Genomic DNA, 25,723 nt, shown 5'->3' with positions numbered 1-25,723 from the left:
AGACAGAGAAAAAGGTTGCAGTGGCAGGAAGGATGTTTTAGATAGGCAAAGTGAAGCATGTAGAGGCCTGGAGCCTGGGGAGTGTCGGGGAATGAAGCAGGACAGCAGGAAGAGGAGCTGGTAACCATGAGAGATGATTCCAGTCAGTAGAAGGAAGATTGCGAGGAGCTGTGAAGTGCTGGCAGGGGTGGGACAGTCGAAGCCATGGGAGGCTTTATCCAAAGGATCCTGCTGGGGTGAAGAAAAACATGGAGGAGAATATAGGGCAGGGAGGGAGACCACTTTGCCCACTTGGCACCATGAGTATCTTCCTTGTGAAGTAAGAAAGGGGGCACAGGCACGGGCATTCCCAGGATAGTGTGAAGGGGCTGGCAACCTGCATGTTGCCAGACACTGGCCTATTCTCAGTAGCCTCTGGTTGTCACTCTTGCTGGGCGTCTCTTTCTACTATTCTCAGCAGCTTCTGGGATCTGCTCAACTCCACCTACCCATCCATATATTCATCTATTATGTCATTTACTTACCCATTCAACAAAACATTTATCTAGTGCTGACACGTGCCAGAGATGGCAGCTGGTGTTCTGCCCTCCTTGGTCTCCTCTATTTGTGAAAAATGAGACACTAGGATTGATCAGCCTCCCAGATAGAATAAAGTGCTGATCAGCATTTCCCCCTCAAAAAGGGGGTAGGTCTGTAGCTGTCCACTTGGGAAAAAAAAAAAAGGTATTTTTTCCTCATGATAAAAGCAACACATGCTGATAGGAAATTTGGAAAATACACAAAGTAGAAAATTAAAATCACCAAGAGGATTTTACTATTCTTGGAATTTTGTGCCCTGTGTGTTTTCACTTATCAGAAGATTTTCCCATTTTGTTAAAACATCTCCTCAAATGGGGTACAGATGTCTTTTGAGGGTCTTTGGAGACGGAGGTAAGTTTTAGAAGGGTAGATTTTTTTTTTTGGTGAGGAGCTGTGGAGGTAGGGAAGAGCCACCACCCATCTTGGTGAGGGGGAAGAAAAAGAAACACTTTGACCGACAGTAACTCTGCCTTTGACCCACAAATAGCCTGTGGCTGGCTCAGCCTGTTCCAGCTGTGCTAAAGGCCAAGAACGGCTGCTGGCAAATGCAGTGACCTCTGACTGCTTTCTGGAAAGGACTGGAGTCACCCATGCAGCTCTATCGCTCCTCCCTCTTTCACCTTCCTCCTCTTCCTTCTCACATCTACCCAATGTATCCCTGTTATATCTCTTTCTGCCTTTTAACTTTGTGAATAAATAATATATTCACATGGTTCAAAACTCAAAAAGTATAACATATACTATGAAAAGTCTCCCTTTCCCAATTCTGTTCCCTATACACAGCTACTGCCACTAGTCCTTTTGTGGAATTTTCTAAAGATGCATTTATACATGCATATATAAACAAATATTCACATTATATATCACCGCCTTTTTAACTGCTGGGGATCAAACCCAGGGTCTGAGCATGCCAACAAGTGTTCTACCACTGAGTTACACCCCCAACCCTCTCCCAGCTTTTAAAAAATTGAATACTGGCATATTATGAGTACTATACATGCTATTTGCCTTTTACTGTTTTATTTAATGGCAGGGCTGTGGCAGTGCGTAAAACACCCTCAATATGGATGGGTAGAATTTCACTGTACACATTTGGATACCAGACCCCACAGATGGATCTTTAGGTTTTTTCAATTGTTTGCTATTACAAGAATGCTGCCCAGAATAACTTTGCACCTTTGCAGATATATCTGAGTAATAATTTCTAGAAGTAGGGGCAGATGGTATGTGAATCTTTTAACACTCAGAGATCATGCCAAATCACCCTACATAGGGGATGTTCCAATTTACCCTCCCACCAGCAATGTATCCTGGCAACAACTCAACCTGCCGGGGCCAAACTGCCCTCTTTGTCCTCTTCTGGTGCCAGGCTTAGTAGGGCCTGCCTCTTTTGGCTTAGTTATCTTATGGTACGTATGGTACTGAAATAAGATAGATTACCAGAAAGCAGTCAAAGGATAGACAAGTGGTTGCAGAATACCTGCTAAAAATTCAGCACTGACTGACGCACTTAAGCTTCAGTTCAGGCTTTGGGAAGCTTAAGACATTTGGTGGAAGAATTACATCACAGAAAAGAGGCAGTTGTTGGGCTGGGGTTGTAGCTCAGTGGTAGAGTGCTTGCCTAGCATGCATGAGGCATTGGGTTCGATCCCCGGAATCACATATAAATAAACAAGTAAAATAAAGGTATCATGTCCATCTACAACTAAAAAGAAATATATATATATATAAAAGAGGCAATTGCATTTTCAATTACCAGAGCAGCGTATTCTATGTGTAGCACATCTGGTTCTAGGAAGAAGGAATCCCATGTGTGAGCATGACCAGGAAGCACACAGGGAGGAGGTGGACCTGGAATACTACATGGCAAGGAGGAGTGGAAGGAGAGAGAGAAAGAAAGATAGGTAGAGAAACAGAGGAAAAGGAGAGCCATGACTAGGGTTAGCCTGAGAGAAAGAAAGAGAGGGCTTTGGGAGTGCTGATCTTTAGGAGGATGGTGAGGGACTGTGTAGCTGGAATGGGGAGTTTGAATTTGAGTTGGGAAGGGGTGGATGTGAGGTGGCCAAGGTGAGAAGCCAGGTATAGATGTACCCCAAAGAGCTGCTAATAGTTGTTCATTTTTATTATTAGTATAATTATATTTATTTGAAAATGACTTCGTGTGCATATAAATTTTTATATATTTTACATACAAACATATGTATGTATGTGTGTGTGTGTGTGTGTATATATATATATATATATATATATATTTTTTTTTTTACTTTTTTTAAAAAACAAACAAAAAAAAGATCTTGCTATGTTGCCTAGGCTGGCCTCAAACTCCTGGGCTCCAGCAATCCTCCTACATCAGCCTACTGAGTAGCAGGTATTACAGGTACGCATCTGGTTCCCTGTTCATTCTTTTTTTCTGGGTACCAGGGATTGAATTCAGGAGCACTCAATAACTGAACCACATTCCCATCCCTATTTTGTATTTTATTTAGAGACAGGTCTCACTGGGTTGCTGAGTGCCTCACTTTTGTGAGGCTGGCTTTGAATTCAAGATCCTCCTTATGGGAAAAGAGCCATTAAGCAAGTATTTCAGAAGGGCACATACCAGGTGCTGTAGGAGCAAATAATTTTACCTTTCTGAGGCTCCGTTTCCTTAGCCTCTGAGACACTGGGATTATAGGCATGCGCCACAGTGAACGGCTCCCTATTCATTCTTCAAGATCTCTTTTAAGGGTCATTTTGGGATTCCAGTCAGGAGCACCTCTGTTGTCTTCTTGTGTGTTCTCCCCTGAGCTAGACCACTTTGTCTTGACTGTCACTCCCTGAGTTTGCCCATCAGAGGGGCTTTGAAACAAAGCAGAATTGAAACTGCCCTCTTCTTGATTATGTTTTCCTCCTTCCTTATACTGTTCTTAGATAAAACTGGCAGTGCTTCTAAAATATAGACTCCACATGAACAAAAAGCCGCATCTGTCTTCCTCACTGTGGCATCCCCAAGCTGGAAGCAGGACTGGCACATTCTAAGAAACTAGTACATGTGTTGTATGAGTACCTAGGACCAGAGACTCTATTTCAACAGCCAAAATTCCTGCTGTACCTGTAACAGAAGTCGTGTTTCTGGAAGGTCGGGCAAGCCAAAGGGAAGATATCCAGAAAGGCCCAGAGTGTAGTGCAGGTATCACAAAGGTAGAGAACAATGTCCTTTAATTCCTGTTGCCAAAAGAAAACACTGCATTATTCTTCTCCACCTCATAGACAGCTCTGCAGAGGACACAAGGCACAGCTGACAAAGTCAGGATTCCCAGCAGGCAGAAAATTGCTAAGGGGGAAGGGAAAGAGAACAGTAGAGGCCCCAAGCACAGCCTGGCTAATTCATCTCTTAAGAGTGCCAATGTGGGAGAGCCAGCTAGTCTCCCAATTCAGGGGTCTTGCTACTACAGTCACAGTAGGTCTCCACCTGGTGATGGCTAGGGTTACTTTTATTTTAAGATAAGAGTCTCTCTTCTAATCTCCTCACGACACCTCTGGTCCCACAAAGAGAAGGCATATCCTAATGAGGACAAGAATATCAAGACCAGCTTTCCTCACAGGACACGGGATGCTTGCTCATTCACTGATTCTTACAATTACTCTAAGAAGTAGGCTGAGCAGCTGTTAGGATCTCCACTTTAGAGCTAAGGAAACTGAGCCTCAGAAAAAGGTAAAATGATTTGTTCCCATAGCACCTGGCACGTGCCCTTCTGAAACACTTGCTTAATGGCTCTTTCCCCACCAGATTGCAAGCTCCAGGAGTGCTGTCTATGGCTGCCTTGCTGCTCTGTCTCCAGTGCTTAGCACAATGCCTGAAACATGTCCCAGGTTCCTTAAATGTCTGCCTTCTGTCTGTCATCCTCATTAGACTCCTTAGTTCTGCCATAGCAGGTGCTGTGTCTGCTTTTGCTTACTGCTTTACCTCCAGGGCCTGGCCCAAGCTGAGTGCTCCTCAAAATAAACTCACTGAATAAATGACTGGCTCAAGGAATAAAGCATGAATGAGCCTACTGAGTTGAACTAAGTGAGGACTACTCCCTCTCCTTTGAATTCTAGTTTCCTGTTCTTGCCAGTACCCTATAAATAAAGCTTCCAGAAAAATGCAAGCCTGCTGAAAACATTATTCACCTGTGTGAGGGGAAGAACCAGCTGTTTGCTGGGTTATAGAAGTTGTGAGCAAGGGAAGAAGCCACTGGGACCTCTATCATGGCAATCTTCCTTATCTTGGAGCAGTTAGGCTGTGGCAAGAAGGACTCAACTGAAAGAGGATGGGCTGGAAGACAATCTTACCAGGAGTGGCATGTCACTGGGGGTCAACCGGCTCTTCTCCTCAAGCTTCTGTGGTGTGGTGCTGGCCCCTTCCCCTTGCAAACCACAGTGCTGGAGGATATTGCTGAAGACCTGTGAAAGGCAAGAAGGGACTCTCACATCGTGTTGAACCATCATCTGAGATCCCCCACCCCCACCCCATACTCACAGCCAGGGACAAGTGATCTGAAAACTGCCTTGAATCTAGGAAATATATCATGTTCCCAGGATACCAACTGAGGCATGACTTTCTCAGAGAATGGGTTAGAGTAAACTAAGAAGGGAACGATGAAACCATCCTTCTTACAGGACTGGAGAGGATTAAAACTATTACATGTGGGGCTGGGATGTGGCTCAGTGGTAGAGTGCTTGCCTAGCATGAGTGAGGCCCTGGGTTTGACCCCCAGCACACAAAACAAACAACCAACCAACATGGTATGTGAAGCCCTGACAATTCTGCAGATATGATGTGACTGGATAGGCTGGGCAAGTATATGATAAGGAATTTTTGATATACCGTCAGCAATAAATAATGGATTTTTGGATCCCTTGAAGATGGATATTTATGAGAGCCATTTTGAAATAAAATACAAATCAATAGTGAGGGGGAAAACAGAGACCACTGTAAAATCAGGCAAATATTGAAGTGACAATGCTGGCTTTAACAGGTTAGCATGTGACTATTCTCAGGGTTATTGAGAATGGCAGGCATTTCTTGGTTGTAGAATTATGGGGAATAGTAATATTCTTATTTCTGATTTTTAACATATCCCACATTTTCTATAAAGAGCACTATTTTTTCATGAAATGATTTTGTAACTTTAAAGCTCTTGTTTGAGAAGCATAGGTCGCTTAGAGGGATATCCTTAGAGTCATATGGCTGTTGGCAAACAACACAGAATGCAAACCAAGCTCGTTTTATATGAGGATCAGACAGCTCTTAGATATCAGTCCTGTTAAGAAGAGGAAAGGGGGCTGGGGTTGTGGCTCAGTGGTAGAGCACTCGCCTAGCACATGCGAGGCCCTGGGTTCGATCCTCAGTACCATATATAAACAAATAAAATAAAGGTATTGTGTCCAACTACAACTAAAAAATAAATATAAAAAAAAAAAAAGAAAGGGAAAGGGAGAATTTGAAGGGGTGTGGTCAGGGGTAAGACAAAGAGACCATCTGGGGAGATGGGTCTAGAGAGGGATGCTGGGAATAAACATTTTTCCCTGGCTCTTCCAAAAAAGCCAAAGAACACCATCGAGTAGGGAGGGGGTCTGTCTCCTCAATTCACTTCCCCTAGCTAGGACTGAGAGCTGGTACCTGAAGGATAGTGGGCATGGTTTCATCCAGGTCATTATAATAACTTGGCTGCTGAGTAAAGATGTTTCCTGGAAAGAAAAGAGAAAGGTAAGGAGTGGGGAAAGGTAGGAAGGAATGGAGAGGCTATGTTGCAAGCATGTTCTGTGACCTTTCTCCCTTTTCCTAAGCCTCTCTGTGGCTATGACCTAAGATGAGTCCTGGCCTCAAGCCCTGCTACACTGAGGTTTGGCTCAGACTAGTGACTTCCCCAAGTTTGGAGAGAGACGTTGATCAGTATAATTTAACCCTTTAAGTACCACTGTCTAGCGAATTATGTTTTTAAAAGAGCTGCTCTGATCAAACCAGCTCACCCTGCTATCCCCAGGGAGTGATCATACTTAGGCACCATGCTGCATATGACAGCATGGGCTTTGGAAGTGGGCAGTCATCCAGGAAAATTAGGAAATATGATCTCCTTGCTCAAAAAACCTGAATGCAACAATCCAGTTCTTGCCAGGCCACACCTGCAAAATGTGAGCAGACTGCAGGGAGAAATTTCTCTGGAAATTCTCTTACCTTTTGCTTTTGAATATTCTACCATCCCAATCCATCCTACTCCAAAGCAAGAGGCCTGGGAAGGACCTGGAGGTGGACTTAGTGCACATTTGTGGTTGTTCCTGTAAGATGGAGCTCATCTCCAAGTGTTTACTATTCTCCAACTGCTGCTGCTGTGCATGCGTAGGTTAGAGCATATGGCCACTGGAACAGAAACCGAGTGTTCCACTGCCCAAATGGTGAAGGAGGGAGAAAGGGAGGAGAAGACAGATAGATGAGGACAAGATGATAAGAAATGCCAATGCCCTTAAGAGGCCAGGGTTCTTCATCTCACTGTAAGCCTCACATTTAAGGCTGTGGTCAGATGTTCTGTCTCTGGGCAGGTCTGTCCATGGTTTCCTTATTGATAACCTTGATCTCAGAGTATCCAAAAATGAAAAAGATCAAAGGCCAGATGGGGCTGGATGATTAAGGAAGTCACTAGGTAGCTGGACTTTCTGACAACACTTTCCTGGATGCTACATTGTTCTTTGATTCAAAAATGTTGAGTTTTACCAGCCTGGGCTTGCTCAGAGCCTCCCACCTTCAGATGGGCGCCGATCCCTCAACCTCTGAAGGTGCCCCTAGACCATCTATACCTGCCCTCCTCCTCCAGACAGGTAAGAAATACCTGAGCTAACACCCAACAACCTCTGATCTTCCTTGAAAATGCTCCTGTTCTGATGGTCAAGGTCAAGTTTGAACTCCTGACCATGGCATAAAAGACCCTGTGAGCTCTGGCACCCTGCTGGCATCCTGGGCCATCCTCTCTCCATGCCCTGCATTGCAGCCTTCCCACACTCCATCCCCACTCAGACAACAAGCTCTGTCCCCTCCCTTTCCCTGGAATGCCCTTCAGAACTAATTCTACTATAAAGCAGGTGTCCTCACCTCCAGGCATTGCCTCCTGACACAACAAGAGACAGGCAACAGGAAAAGTCTCCTCCCACAACCCCTAGGGCCACACAGTGTTCTCCATGGCATTCTGACCACCTGGCGCGGGGAAGACACTCTCTCATAAGCCTGCCAGTGCTAAAGCCTGAGAAACAGTGATGTTTTTCAAGCATTAAGATCACTCAAATTACCTAAAGTGGTGGCACACACTTGTAATCCCAGCAACTCAGGAGGCTAAGATGGGAGGATCACAAGTTCAAGGTTAGCCTCAGCAAATCAGTGAGATTGTGTCTGAAATTTTTAAAAATTTTTAAGAAGGACGAGAGATGTAGCTTAGTGGTAAAGTGCCTCTGTGTTAAATCTCCAACACCAAAAAAAGAAAATTCACTCAAATTTTCTTGCAGCATCTGAGTCCCTTTCCACTCCTTTATCTGATTCCGATGACAGTGAAAATCTCTCTCATTTTTGATCTCTTAAAGAAATAATAAAAAGGTAGGGGTCTGCAATGACAGGCTTTGAACTGCCTCTTCTCAGGTGAAAGCAGTTCAGAAACCCAGGGGGAATGAGAGATTCTGCCAAGCAGATCAGTGCAGTCCATGAAAGGGCCAAGACCCAGTTAACTCCTGGTGTACAAAGCAGCCTCAAGAGACTAACTGAAAGGCCCTGTGTTCAAAATTACACTTGCTGTTTCACAATGCCAGCCTCAAAGTTAAAAAAAAAGGGGGGGGGCAGGGTAAGGACTGGGTTTGTGCCCTTATGATAATCATCAAGTTCCCATTCTCTTGCCTTCTCTCCCTTATCAATCCTCTTAGGAGTAATTGCCTTGCTCAAGAATTTCTGTGGTACTAAAACTGGAGGCTGCTTCTTGTGCCTTCTGTTCAAAGGTTGAAAAGACAGCTGCCACGTGTGTGCATACGTGTGCAAGAAAGAGTGTGAGAACCAGATGTGGTGGTTCACGCCTGTATTCCCAGCAGCTCGGGAGGCTGAAAGAGGAGGATTGTGGGTTCAAAGCCCGCCTCAGCAGCAGAGAAGTGCTAAGCAACTCAGTGAGACTCTGTCTATACATAAAATACAAAATAGGGTTGGGGATACAGATCAATGGTAGAGGGACCCTGGGATCAATCCCCCAGTACCAAAAAAATTCTACAAAATCTGAAAGACTGGCCAGGTACAGTGGCACACGCCTATAATTCCAGCAGCTCAGGAGGCTGAGGCAGGAGAATCACGAGTTCAAAGCCAGCCGAATCACAAGTTCAAAGCCAGCCTCAGCAAAAGTGAGTTGCTAAGCAACTCAGTGAAACCCTGTTTCTAAATAAAATACAAAAATAGGGCTAGAGATATGGCTCACTGGTTGAGTGCCCCTGAGTGCAATCCCCAGTATCAAAAACAAACAAACAAACAAACAAAAACAATTGAAAGACTGGTGATCCCAGCAGCAGGCAGAACTTTCTTGATTCACCCCCACCATGACATCTCCCCCTAGATTCACAGCCATCTTACCCCTACGATGACTTTGCTTCTACTTATAACCCAGGCCCCCCACCACCACCTCTTAAAAGTCCTTCTTCTGCAATCAACATATTTTTCTCTAGAACTGTTAAGACTTTTCTTTCCAGTGACCTCACTGAGCCCTACTTTAATCTGCCTCCCGGAGGTGCTTTCCTGCTCCAGTAGCCAATCAGCTGATGCACCTGCCTCCTATGAGGCCCCCGGTCTCCACCCATCCCACTTGTATTCTCCCAGATTAATCTTGTCACCAGATGGCTCCTTGCCTTGCTCCAAGCTCCTGGAGGCTTCATGGTCTCATCACAATAAGAACTCACTCACCAAGTTCTTGCCAGTCACTGTGCTACACATGTGACTCATACTTACCCTTCTATTTAATTTCCATGACCACTTTATGAGGAAGGTATCAGTTTTCCCTTTCTCCAGATGAGAAAACTGAGGCTTCCAGTGGCTCATTGACTTGGTTAAGTGGACCGAACCAAGACTACAGCTGGGATGAGAACTGAACAGTTCAACTCTGGGGCGGGCCATCTTAGTCACTTAGCAATACTGCTCTTCCATTGCTGAAGCTTGGCATGGAGCCCTGCCAAATGGTGCTGGCTTCTCCCTCCTATCTCCTGCTATTACTCTCCTGGAACGCTTAACTCTAACCAAACTAGTAATTGTTTTCCTAACTAGTCACACCTACTGTTGTTCACTCACCCATCCTCTCAGTCTACAGTAAAATTATTACAGGTCTTTCGGGGGGGGGGGTGGGAATAACTAATGATCAGTTAAGAAACCAAAGGTATTCCAATGAAATGGCTGGATATAAATTTCATGTATGTAATGATATAATATGTCTTCTGAAAAAATAGAGAGTCAGAACTGGGGATATAGCTCAGTTGGGAGAGTGCTTGCTTTGCGTGTACAAGGCCCTGGGTTCAATCCCCAGTATTACAAAAAAAAAAAAAAAAAAAAAAACAAGACTGGAAGGAAAAAAAATAGTTGTCTTGCAGTAATTTGGTAACTGTTTCCCTTTTTTTTTTTTATGCTTTATCTCCTTCCAAAATTTTCTACACTAACATACCTTAATTATTAGAAGGAAAAGAAAAAAAGGAAAGGAGGAAGTAGGAGAAAAGGAGGGAGGGTGGGAAAATGAAATGAGGGAGACCATCACAAGGGATAACTCAATTTTGTAAAAAGATATTTAGAAAATTGTTCTGTGTCCTACAATCTCAGGGTGAGGAGGGCTGACAGGGATGTCCAGATGCACACTTCTCTGTGCCAAGCCCAACACTGTACGTAGGCTGCAATCAAAGAGGAATCCACTGGGACACTCCCTCTGTCATCCCACCAACGCTTCCATTTCTGATTGAACCTTCAGCCCACTGCCACCTGACAGAATCCAACTGCTAACATTTGTTCCTTTTTCAAACCAAAAGATGGGAACTCTGTCCCCATCTTCTCTCAGCAATATTGCAAATTGTGCCATTTTTGAGGTAGCCCCATCCATCATCCCTGAAGCAAGCAACAGAAAGAACAAGAACTTGAGGGGCAGGTCTCCATGGCCACATGTCCCAGCATGGCTACTAATTAGTTCTGTGCTCTCAGGCAATTCCTTACAGTCTAACTTCAGTTTCTTCTGTAAGCAGGGAAGATGACAGCACTGGTCTGAAGGCTGCTGGTGTGCTCAGCATGCAAGCGGCCCGGCCATGTGCAAATGAAGGTTAGCTATCACTGCTATTCTGACTCTCACTGCCAAAGTAAACTTCCCCATTCCTGTGATTGTTTGACACCTGGCCTTTCTCTAAGACTCCCAGATCCCTGAGGAACTGTCTGGCACACACTTTTTTTTTTTTTTTGGTCTCTACTATCTAACCACTACCACGTAGCCACTTCTTTCAGAGTTACCACTCAAATATATCTGTCAAGTATTTTCCAGTACTACCTATTCCTACTGTCTCAAATCCCTTGTCCTACCTAAGCACCAACCTTTGTGACCTCTGATTTGACTCATGGGGCCTTCTCTGGGCATCCCCCCAGGCCCTGCATCCTACTTACCTATCATCTTCTGGAGCAACAGTGAGTTGCCTTTTCCAAAGAGCACACAGAGGTCCAGGATCTTTGGGATATCAAAGAGGAAGTTGTTATAGAGGATTTCTCCAAACACAGAGGGGGAAAAGAAGTGATCCTAAGGGAAAGGATAAAAGAGAGAAAGAATGGAGACTATATGTTAACACATTGTACAGTTACAGCAAACTCATGAGAAAAAAACCTCAGGCCCTTCAGCTGGGGACTGGCCAATCAATGATGATCTGCCCACATGGTGGATGGACATCCATGTCTGAGCAGACCCAGCACAAGTCATCCTCCATTTTAACGTAAAAAGAAGCAAACACAGCTGCACGTGGTAGAGCACACCTATAATCCCAGTAAATGGGGAGGCTAAGACAGGAAGATCATAAGTTCAAGGCTAGCCTCAGCAAATTAGTGAAACCCTGCTTCAAAATAAAAGCAAAAAGGGCTGGGAATATAGCTCAGTGGTAGAGAAGCCCTGGGTTCAATCCCCAGTTTGGGGGATAACCTAAGTCAGGGGAAAGAAGTCACAACATACTCTGAAACAGACATGGAGGATTTGTTCTGAACACTTACTAGTAAACCAGCATGATATCTTAGATTTCATAAAAATATTCCAGGGGAAAAAAAAAAAGAAAACTCTGGAGAGATAAAATACAAGATGGAGGGGGGGAGGTTGTGGCTCAGTGGTAGAGCACTCGCCTAGCACAAGTGAGGTACTGGGTTTGATCCTCGGCACCACATAAAAATGAAATAAAGATATTGTGTGTCCACCTACAACTAAAAAATAAATATTTTAAAAAATACAAGATGGGGGCTGGGGTTGTGGCTCAGCGGTAGAGCGCTCGCCTTGCACATGCGAGACCCTGGGTTCGATCCTCAGCATCACATACAAAAATAAACAAGTGAAATAAAGGTGTTAAAAAAAATACAAGATGGACAAAATGTTAGAAATTGTTAAAGCTAGGAGAGGAGTACATGGAATTCATTGTATGTGAAAATTTTATATAAATATATGTATATATTTGAAAATTTCCATACTACAAAGTTCTTAAAACAAAGAAAGATCTTTTTTTTTTTTTTTTTCATAGTGCTGAGGATGGAACCCAGGTCCTTGTGCATGCTGGACAAGTGCTCTCCTATTGAACCATGTTCCCAACCCAGTAATGACTTTTTTTTTCAGCAATGATCTTTTGAAAGGGCATACAAGTTCCTTTAAAAAGTCAGAATTAATGACTTTACCCTCTGACGCACAAGTAAAGGCAGGCACACGTCACCTGGCTAAGGGCCCTCGGGTCCTACTGATGAAAACACTTGGTGTAATGCAGATGGCCTGGTGAATTAAGAGGATAATAGAGGTGGCATAGAATAAAGGCAGAGGGAAGACAAAGAGGAAACTTGATGCTTCTAAGAGCCTTGCTTCTCAGGGGCAGAGAGTCCACACAGAGGTGTCGGGTGTTGGACGGTGACCTGTCATGGGATCAGAGGCTTACTTTGGATTCCTTGTGAGTGGACATGCGAAGGAAGGTGAGGAAAACGCTTCGATGTAGGTGCTTCTGCATATCAGCAACCTCAGGGGTGGGGGCCACCCACTCATCAAACTTTCTGGGGACATAACGCAGGTAGGAGTCCAGGCACTTTTGCAGGGTCTCATCAAAGATAACCTAAATCAGGGGACAGGGGAGAGAAAGGATTTATCCCTGAGGCTGAAGGGCTCACAGGTGGACTGAGCTGGGGCTCATGGCCCATCAGCTCTTGCCTACTGCAAACACTCCAACCCCAGGGGACCAAGGAGGTACGAATGAGCTGAGGGATAAACACAAGTTTCTAAAAATGACACTCTGGAAGGTGTGTAAACATCACTAAGATTGTGATACGAGATGAGCACTCCAAACCACAATTTGCTGTTAAGAATCCAGTGTAAGAAGTAGACAAAAAAGCACCTCCTGGGGGAAGAAAAACCACAGCAACCAACCAACGACATGTCATGGGCTTTGTCTTAGCATTAATTTTGATAGAATGTTACCTGGCACCAGAATTTATCGTGAGGCAAGGCCAGGAGCCAGTCGAGGTCATTGGCTACGAAGGTGGCGCGTTCCAGGTACTCCTCCACTAGGGCAGGAATGTTGTCTTTAGGGGGCGGTTTGTATAACACAAAATACCGGTCTGCCTTCTGCTCGGGGTGCTACGGATCCAAAAACCACGTGTTAACGTGGCAGAGGTTAGTCAGCGAGGGCCCATTTGCCAACCCACAGCAATGACAACACTTGGCTGTTCCAACCAGTGACCCTCCAAGGAGCTTTTAAGCATAAAGAACCAAGTGTATCTAACAAAGGGGGCATGGTTGTATCCAGGGAACACGAGACGGTTGTTAAAAACCATGTTTTGGGAGAGTATTTAATGCCATGGGGCCTGGGGAAAGGTTAGGGGAAAAGAAAGCAGGACACAAAACTCTTCAATATAATCAGTTTGGGGGTTATTTTAAGTACACATGTTTGTACACTGGTACAGAGTTTAAAAAACAAAGTTAGGGCAATGAAATCCCAAAGCTAATACAGTAACCCACATTGACACTTTGCCTCTCTCCAGGCTGGAAAAGAGGGGATTGTGACTTGAATATATTTTCCAATTTTTAAACAATGAACTTGTATTATTTTATAAATTAATTTTTAATTATACAAGTGAAACAAGAGTGTCTTTTCTTTCAAAAAATTACAACATGCCCTGGGGTATAACTCAGCGGTAAAGTGTGTGCATGAACCCAGCACTGAAAAAGAAAAAAAAAAAAGGAGCAAAACAATGCTATAGAGAAGGTGAGTCACACCATTCACTGGGTGTCTTGGCAGATCTTTTCTAGGTGTTTACATTAAAATATAGTCATATGAGGACTGGAGTTGTGGCTCAGAGGTAGAGTGCTCTCCTAGCACGTGGATCCTCAGCACCACATAAAAATAGATAAATAAAGGTACTGTATCCAACTACAACTAAAAAATAAATATATATTTTTAAAATACAGCCATATGCTGTTTGGGTCTGTTTCTTCTTTCTGAAACAAATAACATCATACTGTACATAGCACTTTTTTTTTTTTTAATAACCAGAAAAAACAAATCTCACTATTTTTTTTTTTTGAAGCAAAGATTCTAATCAAGTAGCTGCAGGTCTCAGCTTAGAGTCACAAGTTCTCTCCTTCAGGCCTTACCATGCCATGAACAAACCTCACTTTGTTCATCATAAAGAAGATAGGCTCAGTTTTCACCCCATCTACATAAGGGTGACTTTCTCCAGGGGAAATGGTAATAGAAGGCAGGCCAGGCAACACCTCAGTTGTTATCAATAACAGCCCCCCCACTCTGTGGCTATTGGTCCAGAGGGTATGGAACAATTGAGACTAATGGATCAGACTCCTCTGAAATCTTTGGGAAAGTCTTTGGGGTCCCAACTACAAATCTGTTGAAAAGGGAAGTCTATTGATGGTAACACATTCAAAACAACTATCTGGAGCCTAAATTTGTTTCCTTGGCTTCCAAGCTTCCCTCCTCCTATATTCATTGACACTTTACCTCTCAGGCCAGGCTACTCATTTCCCCAACACACACACACACACACACACACCCTTGCGATTCTACCTTCCCTGCAATCCTACTAACATTTACTGGGCTCCCACTGGACCAGGTGAGGGCGCATGTGAATAAAAGAATCCAGGTGCTCATAGGGCCCACACTGGGAAAGAAGCATATCTAAGCTACCAAGGGAGCACTGAACAGAGGAAGCGACCGCTCAAACCTGACAGAGAACACAGGGAACACAGAAGGGAATTAATGGTGCCTAGAGGACAAGGGATGGCTTCCTAGGCAGGTAACATATGAGCTGAGCCTTAGATGAGAGGAGGTAAAGGACTTTTAGGTGGAAGAAATTACATTTTTTTATGGAGGCATAAAAATGGGTCATAAGGGCTGGGGTTGTAGCTCAGTGGTAGAGCGCTTATCTTGCATGTGTGAGGTGCTGGGTTCAATCCTCAGCACAACATAAAAACAAATTTAAAAAAAATAAAAAGGTACTGTGTCAGGCTGGAGCTGTGGCTTGGCAGTAGCGCACTTGCCTTGCATATGTGAGGCACTGGGTTCGATTCCCAGCACAGTATATAAACAAATAAAATAAAGGTCTATCAACAACTAAAAAAAATTCTAAAAAAAAGGTATGATGTCCAACTACAACTAAAAAAAAATTTGGAAAAATGGGCCATAAAAAGTGCAGAGATTGGGGGGCTGGGGATGTGGCTCAAGCAGTAGCGCACTCACCTGGCAAGCACGAGTTGCTGGGTTCGATCCTCAGTACCACATAAAAATAAAATAAAGATGTTGTGTCCACCGAAAACTAAAAAAATAAATATTAAGAAATTCTCTCCTAAAAAAAAAAGTGCAGAGATTGGGCTGGGGTTGTGGTTCAGTGGGAGAGTGCTTGCCTGGCACATGCGAGGCTGTGGGTTCAATCCTCAGCACCACATAAAAATAAATAAAATTATTTTTTAAAGTGCAGAGATTGCACTGGGTGTTGGGATATGAATTTGGAGAATGCTGGAACCATAATAATGAAAGCCACCATACTGAGGACCTATCCTGTGCTGGTTGCTGAGTAGGCATGTCCCATAGCCCACTTCTTTTAATCTACAACCAGTCAAAAGGGAGATGGTATTCACCCCATTTTACAGAGGAGGAAACAAAGACCCAGTAAGGTTCAGGAACTTTCCCAAGGTCATTGGATTAAGGAGGCAATTGAGGCAGAATTTGAAACAAAGCTTATGCTGTAGATGTACTAAACAATCTATGGAACCCATGTGCTACCCAAGTTTAACTGCTTGTCCTTCTGACCCCAGTTCACCTTCTCCAGGAAGCCTCTCTGACACACACCCTGGTTGGAACAGTTCACCTGAGCTCCCTACAATTCCCCACACCTGCACTCTGTGCTTACCTGTGACACTTGTTGAACAGCATCACGAGTGCTTTCAGAATAGCATTTGTTGGGGACAGGGAGAGAAGAAGACACAGACTAGAGAAGGGCACAAGGAGACTTTTGTTTTTAGTTGTTAGTGAACCTTTATTTTATTTTTCAAATATTTTAATTGTAGTTGGACACAATAACTTTATTTACTTTTATGTGGTGTTGAGGATGGAACCCAGGGACCCACACGTGTGAAGTGAGTGCTCTACCGCTGAGCCACAACCCCAGCCCCAGGACCTTTATTTTATTTATGTATTTATATGCGGTGCTGAGGATTGAACCCAGTGCTTCATCCGTGTGAGGCAAGCACTCTACCACTGAGCCACAACCCCAGCCCAAAAGGAGACTTTTGGGGAAGGTAGAAATGTTCATTGCCTTGATTGTGGTGATGGTTTTGTGGGTATATACCATGTCAAATTCAATCAAGTTGTATAATTTAAATATGTAAAGTTTACTGTCCTTCAATGATACGTCAATAAAATTACATAAAAAGGAGTGCCTAACTTCTCAACTGTGACCCCCCACTAGCTATAGGTCTTGGGGGCAGTCAAGAGCTTTTCCCACCTTAGCATCCCCAGTTCCTAGAACAGTGTCTGCTAATGAGTGGACTTTCTATATACATTTTCTTGTTGGGCAAAGGAATAAATGGAGGTTACAAATGACCAGATCTTGCCAAAGTCTTTGAAGGTCCTTGAATACCAAGCTCAAGAGCAGGGACTTCTTTTTTTTCCTTGTAGGTAATGAAGGAAGATTTCAGAGAGGGGAGCAGCAGTTGCGCCCTCTCCTACCCAAGTCCATCCCACCTTTCAATGAGCCTGGCTTAGGTCCTATCTGCTCTGTGAAGCTATAAGAAAATCTGCTGCCCATCAGACTTTCATGTATCTTGTAAGGAACCCTTTTGCACTGTTTTCCAAATGTTCTTATTGTATGAGACTTGTCTTCAGGAGCCCAGTCACCCATTCTGGCCCCAGACTATGTCTTGTGGGTCTTCAAGTATTTGCTATTCGAATGGTAGCTACTCAATAAATGCTGGTTCTACCTACCATCCTGCTTGGGGTCTTCTGTTCCCAACTTGAGACTTAAGAGACAAAATAGGGCAGGAACATATCTCAAGACAATTCTTTAGTAGCTTCCTGTGCCTGTAGAATAACATTCTTCAGTATGACCAAAGAGATCCTTCCTCAACCAGGCAGCTGTCCTTCTCTATTCATCCCTCTTCTCCCCATTCAATGTTGCTATTGTCATCACCACCATAACTGCAATTTATTGTGTGTGCCAGGTTCCATGTACAGTGCTAATTCACAGATGTTTCAATTAGTTCTCATAGCCACCCCACAAAGTTTGGCCTATTATTACTCTTTTTGGATCCTGGCTTAGAGAGGTTAAGTAATATACCAAATATGTGTGAGATTAATGCAAAGCCTGTGCTCATTCGCTCTGCTGTACTGCTGCCACTTACAGTGACTAGTGGTTGGTGTAAGAGTCAGGGTCTCTCAGCACTCTGGCATTGCAGACTTGAGTCCTCCAGCCAGGTCCTCCCTTCTGCCACTGCTCTGCCCAGCTAGTGCTTATTTGTCCTTCAATGACCAGTGCTAAATTCCTTCCTCCAGGAAGTCTTCTCTGGCTGCATGTGCCCTCCTGTTACCCTAAGACCTTCTGTCACCACCACCACCCCACTGATCTAGAGAAACAGCCGTAGGTTTTGACTCATGTCACAGCCTGGCCTTCCTTCTATCACAACTCTGATCACCCTGTCAAAAAGCTACTGGTCTGTTTCTCTCCTAGGCCATACACCCCACAAGGGCAGGGACTATATCCTTTCTCTTTGTAGCTCCAGCACCTGGCATTAGGTCTGGCTTTCATTTACTGACTGTTTTCTGAGAGCCTAATATGCACCTAGCACTGAGAAGCCAAGAGTAGAGCAAAGGGAACAGGCCCCTGCTCTCTGGATCCCTCAGGTAACAGCCTAAGTATTCATTAAGTACATAGGAAGAATGGAGGTAGTAAATCAGACCCAACCACCCAAGGAGCCAGTCTCCACCAACACAGTCCAACAGAACTTTCTGTGACATTGGAACTGCATAATCTTCATATCTGGCTGGCCTATGCAGTAGGCCACTTAAATTTATTAAATTAATAAATTAATTTAATTTAATAAATATCCATTTAAACTTATTAATTAAAAATCCAGTTCTTGCCGGGTGCAATGGTGCACTCCTGTAATCTCAGCAGCTCGGAGGCTGAGACAGGATGATCGCGAGTTCAAAGCCAATTCAAAGCAAAAAATGAAGAGCTAAGCAACTCAGTGACACTGTCTCTAAATAAAATACAAACAGGGCTGGGGATGTGGCTCAGTGGTTGAGTGCTCCTGAGTTTAATCCCTGGTACCCACCCCTACACACCCCCCAAAATTCCAGTTCTTCAGTCCACATTTGTAACAATAGCAACATTACAAGTGTTCAATAACTACAGGTGGTGATAACTTCCTCTTGAGTGGCTACCATTCTGAACAGCACAGTTCTAGATTTTTCTGATAAATATACTCCCTATATAACAAGGTCATGGAAAAGAAACAAGAGACCATATAACAGAGAGATTAAGGGCATGGGGTTCTGGGACCAGCCAAGCTGGGTTCCCATCCTGGTTCTTCTAATTTTCTAGTTTTGTGATCCTGAACTCTCAATTTCCTCATCTATAAAATGGGGACTATCAAAATATCCACTCACAGGGCTGTGATGTGGCTTAAATGAGATAATCCAGGTGAAGTGTTTGGATTGGTTTGGCCCAGAGCAGTATGCAATGAATGTTAACTACTACTATCAGAGACTGTTTAGGAAGTAATAAGAAGCTATCCAGACAGCAGGAAATAAAACACTTAAGTTGTGTTTCCCACAACTTTACGCAAGTCCCTGGAAAATACTTCCTCCCACCTTATTTAAGTAAGCTCATATGCTTGGGAAATCAACAAGTGAGTACAGGAACTCCAGTCCCTGTGACTATCTCCTTCTTCAGTAGCCTGGCATCTCTCTGCAGTTTTAATCTCTCTCTGCAGCTGGGAATCAACAGGTTCACAGCCTCCTTAGTTTTCAGTCTCACAAGCCCTTCTGGAGTCTCTGTACGTGGTGCTTCTTATCCCAGGTAAGATAAAAGACTGGCCCAACCACTGAAATCAGCATTCCCACCAAAATGTGGCCAGCCTGACACCCAACCACTCCCACAGGATCAAATCCCCAAACCTGGCTTGGAGCCAGATCCATTTCTAGCCCAGCTTGGGCTGAGTCAGAATTGCCATTGGACTGATTGGAAATTAAATGCTTTGGGTGGGAGGGAGGAATTGGGGTGATGACATGGAAACTACTACTCAAATTCTGGCTGCTGCTTGGAAGGAAACTTCTACACTGGGCCTGAAAGGGCCTAGTAGTTTCTTAACTACTGAATTACTGACCATGGCCCTCAGGTCATTCTTGCAACAGATAAGAAAGGAATTTACTTTTTGCTTCTGAAATTGCAAGATTGATAGTATCAGGCTGAACGGCCTCAAGGCACCGGCTCACCAGCGCTGGTGAAGTCCTTGGTTTTCCTGTCTTCGGGTCCTTGTGAGTGATCTGGAGTTGGTCCAGGGGCAAAGCTGGCATTGTGCTGCGTGACCCTCCTGAAAGGAATATGGATGGGAAGAAGAGAGCAGACACACAAACTCCTGGGAACAAGGCCTGTTCCAGGGCTGATCCCACAGCCAGTCAAAAAGCATCCACCCCTGGCCTTCTATGTTGCTCCTATGAGGGCCTCCTGATCCAGACAAAGTGACCTTTTCCCTGTCTAAAGCAGTAGTTCCCAACTGTGAAGGCAAATACTTCCCAGGTGACTCCTGCCCCCTTTGAGAAGTACTGGCTAAAAATACCTAGATTACCATCCTTCCTTCTTTCTGGGGACTGAACTCAGGACCTTGTGCATGTTAGGCAAGCACTACTACCACCCACCTACCACCAGTCCCCTAGATTATCTGTATTAATAGCTCCAGCTCTGCTCAGTAGCCTATGACCTCTGTGAAGACACTGCCTGGAGCTCTTCTCTTGATACCTTTCCTGTGGCCAGAACAGGCCTGGAACAGATGTAACCTCATCAAATGTTTGATGAATGATTAACTATGAGGACACTCTTCGTATAACTCTCACTGGATCATAAGTCTTTTAAGAGTTAAGATCTTAGTTCTTTTAAGAACCATGAGCCTTTTCTTGCTTGTACAGGGTGTTAAGATTTTACCTCTCTAGGCTTCAGGGAAAGTCACGATGAACAGAAGGATAAAGGAGGGAGAAAAAATTCAGAGAAACCTGTCATCACAAGTTTCTCTTCACAGAGGCCTAAAGGGGCCTCAAAGCCAGGGACCTGGAGCTGAGAGTGTAGCTCAGTGGTAGGACATGTGCTTAGCATATATAAGGTCCTGGGTGCAACCCTCAGCACAAAACAAAACAAGAATCCATGGAGTGTCAGATCCCAGGACTCTTGTCTTCCCATCCAATGTTCTTTTTACTATAAGCTTAGCCTGACCCATAAGAGGGACATACTTGTTGGCTAAATCATGGAATAGCAGTGACTAAGGTCCCTCAAAAGACATGTGCATTAAAAGGCCAGCCTGGGGCCTCAAGTGACACAAAGAGCCTGGCATGGTGGTGCACACCTATAATCCCAGCAGCTCAGAACGCTGAGTCAGAAGGCTCACCAGTTTAAGGCCAGCCTCAGCAATTTAGCGAGACTGTAAGTAATTAAGTGAGACCCTGTCACAAAATTAAAAAGGTTGGGGATGTAGCTGAATCCCCAGTATCAAAAAAAAAAAAAAAAAAAGACACAAAGATCAGTCAAGGTTGAGAGGAGGAAATCATCACTGCTTGAGCCCTCAGACAAACTGAGGGGTGTGATCTGCCATATTTTACCAGATGTCCTATATCTCAGATGTTAGGCCGTGCGCTGGTAATAACAAAGACAGACTAATAAGAATAGCAATATGGGGGCTGGGGTTGTGGCTCATAGGTAGAGCGCTTGCCTCACACATGCGAGGCCCGGGTTCAATTCTTAGCACCACATATAAAAGAGTAAAAAATAAAGGTATTGTGTCCAACTACAACTAAAAAATAAACATTTTTTTTTGTTTGTTTGTTTGTTTTTAAAGAGAGAGAAATTTTATTTATTTATTTTTTTAGTTTTCGGTGGACACAACATCTTTGTTTGTATGTGGTGCTGAGGATCGAACCCGGGCTGCATGCATGCCAGGTGAGCGTGCTACCGCTTGAGCCACATCCTTAGCCCAAACAATATGTTTTTTAGATAATGAGTGCTCTTCTAAGGGCTTTTCTTTACTTATGTTACCATGCTTTACATATATTAATGTTTGCTACTCCAAGGATAATTCTATTTTATGTGTATGAATATAAACACGTATGTATCTTTATACATATAAACGTGTGTGTATGTGTGCATATATATATATATATATATATATATATATATATATATCGTGTGTGGGGTGTGTGTGTGTGTGTGTGTGTGTATAAACTTTGGTTTGGTACTAGGGATTGAACCCGGGTATATTTTACAACTGAGATACATCCCCCGTCCTTTTTATTTTTAATTTTGAAACAGGTCTCACTAAGTTGCTGAGGCTGGCTTGTGATCCTCCTCCTCAGCCTTCCAAGTCACTGGGATTGCTAGGATTATAGGCAAGTGCCTCCATGCCTGGTAGCCACTCTGACCTTCAAAGACTTTATGAACTGTATGGCCTCTATTATTATCCTCCTTTTATCAGTGAAGAAATAGAGGCTCAGAGAAGATAAGAAACCTACTCATAGTCTCACAGTGAGCAGGTGGTAAGGCAGGGTAGCTCTTAACCATTTGGTATACTATGCTGTATACACTATGCTGTGTAGTGTCTAGTGGAACTTAGGGATGGGGTGGGGGACAGGAAAGCATTTCCAGAGGAAAGGCTAAAGAATCAGGAGAGGGAATATAGGTGGTGCTCAGTGGTAAAGCACTTGCCTAACATGAGAAAGGCTCTGGGTTTGACCCCCATCCCCATCACTGCAAAAAAAAAAAAAAATCAGGAGAACTTTAGTAGTGTCAGTAGTGGAGACTAGCCAGGGAAGAAGCATGCAGAAAAAACAGCGTAACAGGGAACGAGATGTAAGCAGGTAGGTACACAGGAACCTTAGTTCTGGTCTGGTTTTTTTGTTTATTTGTTTTAAGAGACAAGGTCTTTCTGTATTTCCCAGGCTGGCCCCAAACTCCTAGGCTCCAGTGATCTTCCTGCCTTAGCCTACTGAGTAGCTGGGACTACCAGGACATGCCACTGTATCTAGCTATGTATGCTACTTCTAATCAAGTTACTAACTTACTAGCCTCTCGTAACAACCCAAATAAGGATCACAAGAATTACTATGCTCAGATGTCCAAAGAGCATCCTGATTTACACAAGGCAAATATATAAGTGGCCAAGTTGAATTTGATGCCAGTTCTTTTGCCTTGGCATTTAGGGTTCTTGTACCCAGCATGCCAAAATATATCCTTTTTTCCTAACCTCTAGTGATGCTGAAAGGGCAGTTAGAAAAACTAGTGGGATCCAGATGCAGTGGTACGCACCTATGATCCCCGCCACTCAGGAGGCTGAGCAGGAGGGTAGGAAGTTCAAGACCTGCTTGGGAAACTCAGCAATACCCTGTTTCAAAAAAAAGGGGGTGGGGTGGGGATATAGTTCAATAGTAGAACACTTGCCTAGCATGTGTGAGCCTTTGGGTTCAATCCTCAATACTGCAAAAACAAAAAAAGAAAGAAAAAAGAGGAAACTCTAATGGTTTCAAACCAGTGCAAAAGTCTAAATGATTCACAAGTCTAATTATTTCCAGGCTCACCTACCAGAGAGGGTAGTGGGAGTGTTAGGGGTGGAGGCTGAAGGTGGGGAAAGAGTCATAATGGGAGGCAGCTCTCCACCATTTAAATTCTAGGACCCAGTGTCCAGGCCTAGACAGGAAGAGACAGCGCCTGCTTTCAAAAGAAATTCACTCCTACAAACCAGTATCTGCCAAGAGCAATTTAGGGTAAGGCTGGGGTGGTAATTGAAAACAGCTCTATATTCCTAGAACCTGGGTCCAAGCCTGGCTCCATGTGTTCTCACATATGTTGTAACTTCAAGACAGTTCTTTTAATTTCTCTAACCCTTGATTTTCTCATCTATAATATTGGAATAATAACAGGAGCTGATCTTTTAGGGTTGCTGTGAGAAATGATTAATGCTAAGTGTTCAATACAATCCCTGGTACATAATAAGCACCCCATCAAGTTTAGTTGTTGTTATCATTCAAGTCCCAACCACAGACAGAGCACTTTGGGCTTCTTCATTTATTTAGCAAACACTGACTGAAGGCATCCTGTATTCTGGGCTTATAAATGACTATCATTCAATGATGGAGCTATAACAGGAAATCACCAAAACTGGAGCTCAAAAGAAAAAGAAAGTCCCAGAGAAGGTAATCTATAACCTGGATGTTGAAGGTCAGGAAGAAAAGTTGGGCATTCCAAACAGAGAATAAAAATGAACAAAAACTCGGAGCCATAAAAAGTATGGCTTTGAAGAAAGAGGGAGGCATCTGGTGTTGCTGAAAATGCAAGGTCAAGGAGAAGATGACAGAAGTGAGGAGAGAACAGTCAGATAGGGAATACAGAGTCAGTTTAAAAAGAGTCTCGAATGTCATGCTAAAAATTTGCCTTTTATGTGAAGCAGTGAGAAGTCACTTAAGTAGGGAAGAGACATAATCAAAAGAGATGATGATAACCTGCTGGCAGGAAAGACCTATGAACTACCTGAGAACAAATACTAACGTATTATTCATCTTACCCATTCAGAGACTTTTCAGTATCTACGATAAAGTAGGCACCAATACCCAGAGAATACTAAGGTTCACAAACAACAGCCCTGATTCTGCCCTTCAGAGAGCTTTAGTCTTTATGGGAATGATGGATATAAATCCAAGAACCATACAAATAAAAACTAATAGCATACTATATAAAGAAGGCTCAAAAAGCATTTAATATGGAGAAATGGACTTGAGGGAAGGAGGATGTCAAGGAGTATTTAAGTTTTCATCTAAAGTATGGGTATAAATTAACTAAGCAAAGATTAAACTTACTTCCCAAAGGACAAGAGACAATGATAATGACTGTGTCTGTGCCCATCACTGTATCCTTTATGTAGGCAGGGCAACGGAAGCCAAAAAAGTTAGGAAAGGGCTTTCTTTAGGAAGGGAGCTGGGAATTCCAATATGGAATTCAGGCATACACAGGGATATTGTTGCCTCAATTTCTCTCACTGCCATCACTCTTCTAGTCTCAATTTAACATTACTCTTCTCAGAAACCTTCTTAGATCGCTCATCTAAAGTAGTCAGTCTCCCAGTTACTGTTATATCTTTGATTATATTGTGTATTTACTTGTCATTGGCTGTCTCTACTTACTAGACTGCAAGCTCCATTGAGGGCAGAAGTCCTGATTGCCTACTCTTTGCCTGGCACTTAGGAGGCGCTCAACAAGTATTTACTGTATGAATGAATGAACTCCAAAGAAACTAAAGTCCCGAACGCGGGACGTGGAAACTACGGCTCCAAGGTCATTCTGGAGCCAAGTCTCAAACCCGGGGCTCCTGACTCTAGCTGACTAGCCTCAGCGGGCGGCTCACGATCCCAGGTGGGGCTCACGTTCCCTGGGGCGGCTGAAGCCTCGGCCCCGCGGTGGAGGCCAAAGACAGGGGATGCCAAAGCCGCCAAAGTGCGGCTGCAGTTCCTCCCGAGCCCCAGGCCCCGCATCCGGCACGGCACAGCCAGGAACTCACCTCGCCGGCTCCACTACCGGCGTTGTGCCGCCGCCGCCGCCGCCGCGGATCTCAGTGACAGCTCTCGGAGCTCCCGCACTTCCGGGGTCAAACGGCTATTCCGCAGGCGCAGACAGGAAGCCCTGGCCTGGCCCCGCCCCCGGCGCTAACTGCCGCGGGGAGGCCAAGCCCGGGACCTCGCCCTCGTACTTGAAACTCCGCCTCTTCTAGGAGGGGGGCCTAGTGGAAGCCACGCCCCCTGCCCCCTTCTGGTCAGCCGATGCCGGGTTACGTGAATTCATCTCTTGGAAAATCCAAGTAAGGTATCCCTAACGGCTTCTCAAAACCCCGGGCTTTCCATCTCCTCCATCACCGTTTTACAAACTTAATGCAGAAGAGAAGTTAAAACAAGTCAAAAGCATAAACATGATGTTCAGCGAAAAATGGCATGCCCTAAGTACAGACTGCGCTTTTATTTATAGGAAGTTCTAGAACAGGTACAACTAATGAGTGGGGATGGGGTTATGGTTGTCCCCTCAGGCTGGTGAACTCAGCCCACAAGCAAGGCGGGGATGTTCCCTATCTTCATCTTGGTGTTGGTTGCATAGACGGGTTAGAAA

At 44.1% G+C, this 25,723-nt stretch overlaps 1 protein-coding gene across 3 annotated transcripts in view; it reads right to left on the bottom strand.

The window, feature by feature from the left end:
- Positions 1–25,228, bottom strand: part of Ascc2 (activating signal cointegrator 1 complex subunit 2) — a 42,930-nt gene extending 17,702 nt beyond the window's left edge. Inside the window, exons 1-8 of one of the 3 annotated variants that reach the window (XM_046427284.1) lie at positions 25,125–25,228; positions 19,810–19,907; positions 13,281–13,439; positions 12,748–12,918; positions 11,240–11,369; positions 6,224–6,291; positions 4,894–5,004; positions 3,671–3,783 (exon numbers count right to left, since the gene is read on the bottom strand). In XM_046427284.1, the coding sequence (XP_046283240.1) occupies positions 3,671–3,783; positions 4,894–5,004; positions 6,224–6,291; positions 11,240–11,369; positions 12,748–12,918; positions 13,281–13,439; positions 19,810–19,890 (833 nt within the window). In that variant the 5' untranslated portion in view covers positions 19,891–19,907; positions 25,125–25,228. The remainder of the gene's footprint in view (positions 1–3,670; positions 3,784–4,893; positions 5,005–6,223; positions 6,292–11,239; positions 11,370–12,747; positions 12,919–13,280; positions 13,440–19,809; positions 19,908–25,124) is intronic. The other 2 variants (XM_046427285.1, XM_046427287.2) reach the window with 2 other exon arrangements.
- Positions 25,229–25,723: the final 495 nt, after the last annotated feature.

The sequence above is a fragment of the Marmota monax genome, unplaced genomic scaffold (genome assembly GCF_021218885.2).
Source record: "Marmota monax isolate L192 unplaced genomic scaffold, Marmota_monax_Labrador192_F-V1.1 WCK01_AAM20220418_F8-fsc00177, whole genome shotgun sequence".
Lineage (NCBI taxonomy): Eukaryota > Metazoa > Chordata > Mammalia > Rodentia > Sciuridae > Marmota > Marmota monax.
Note: the sequence above shows the minus strand (reverse complement) of the source record. Positions and strands in the feature narration are given on the sequence as shown.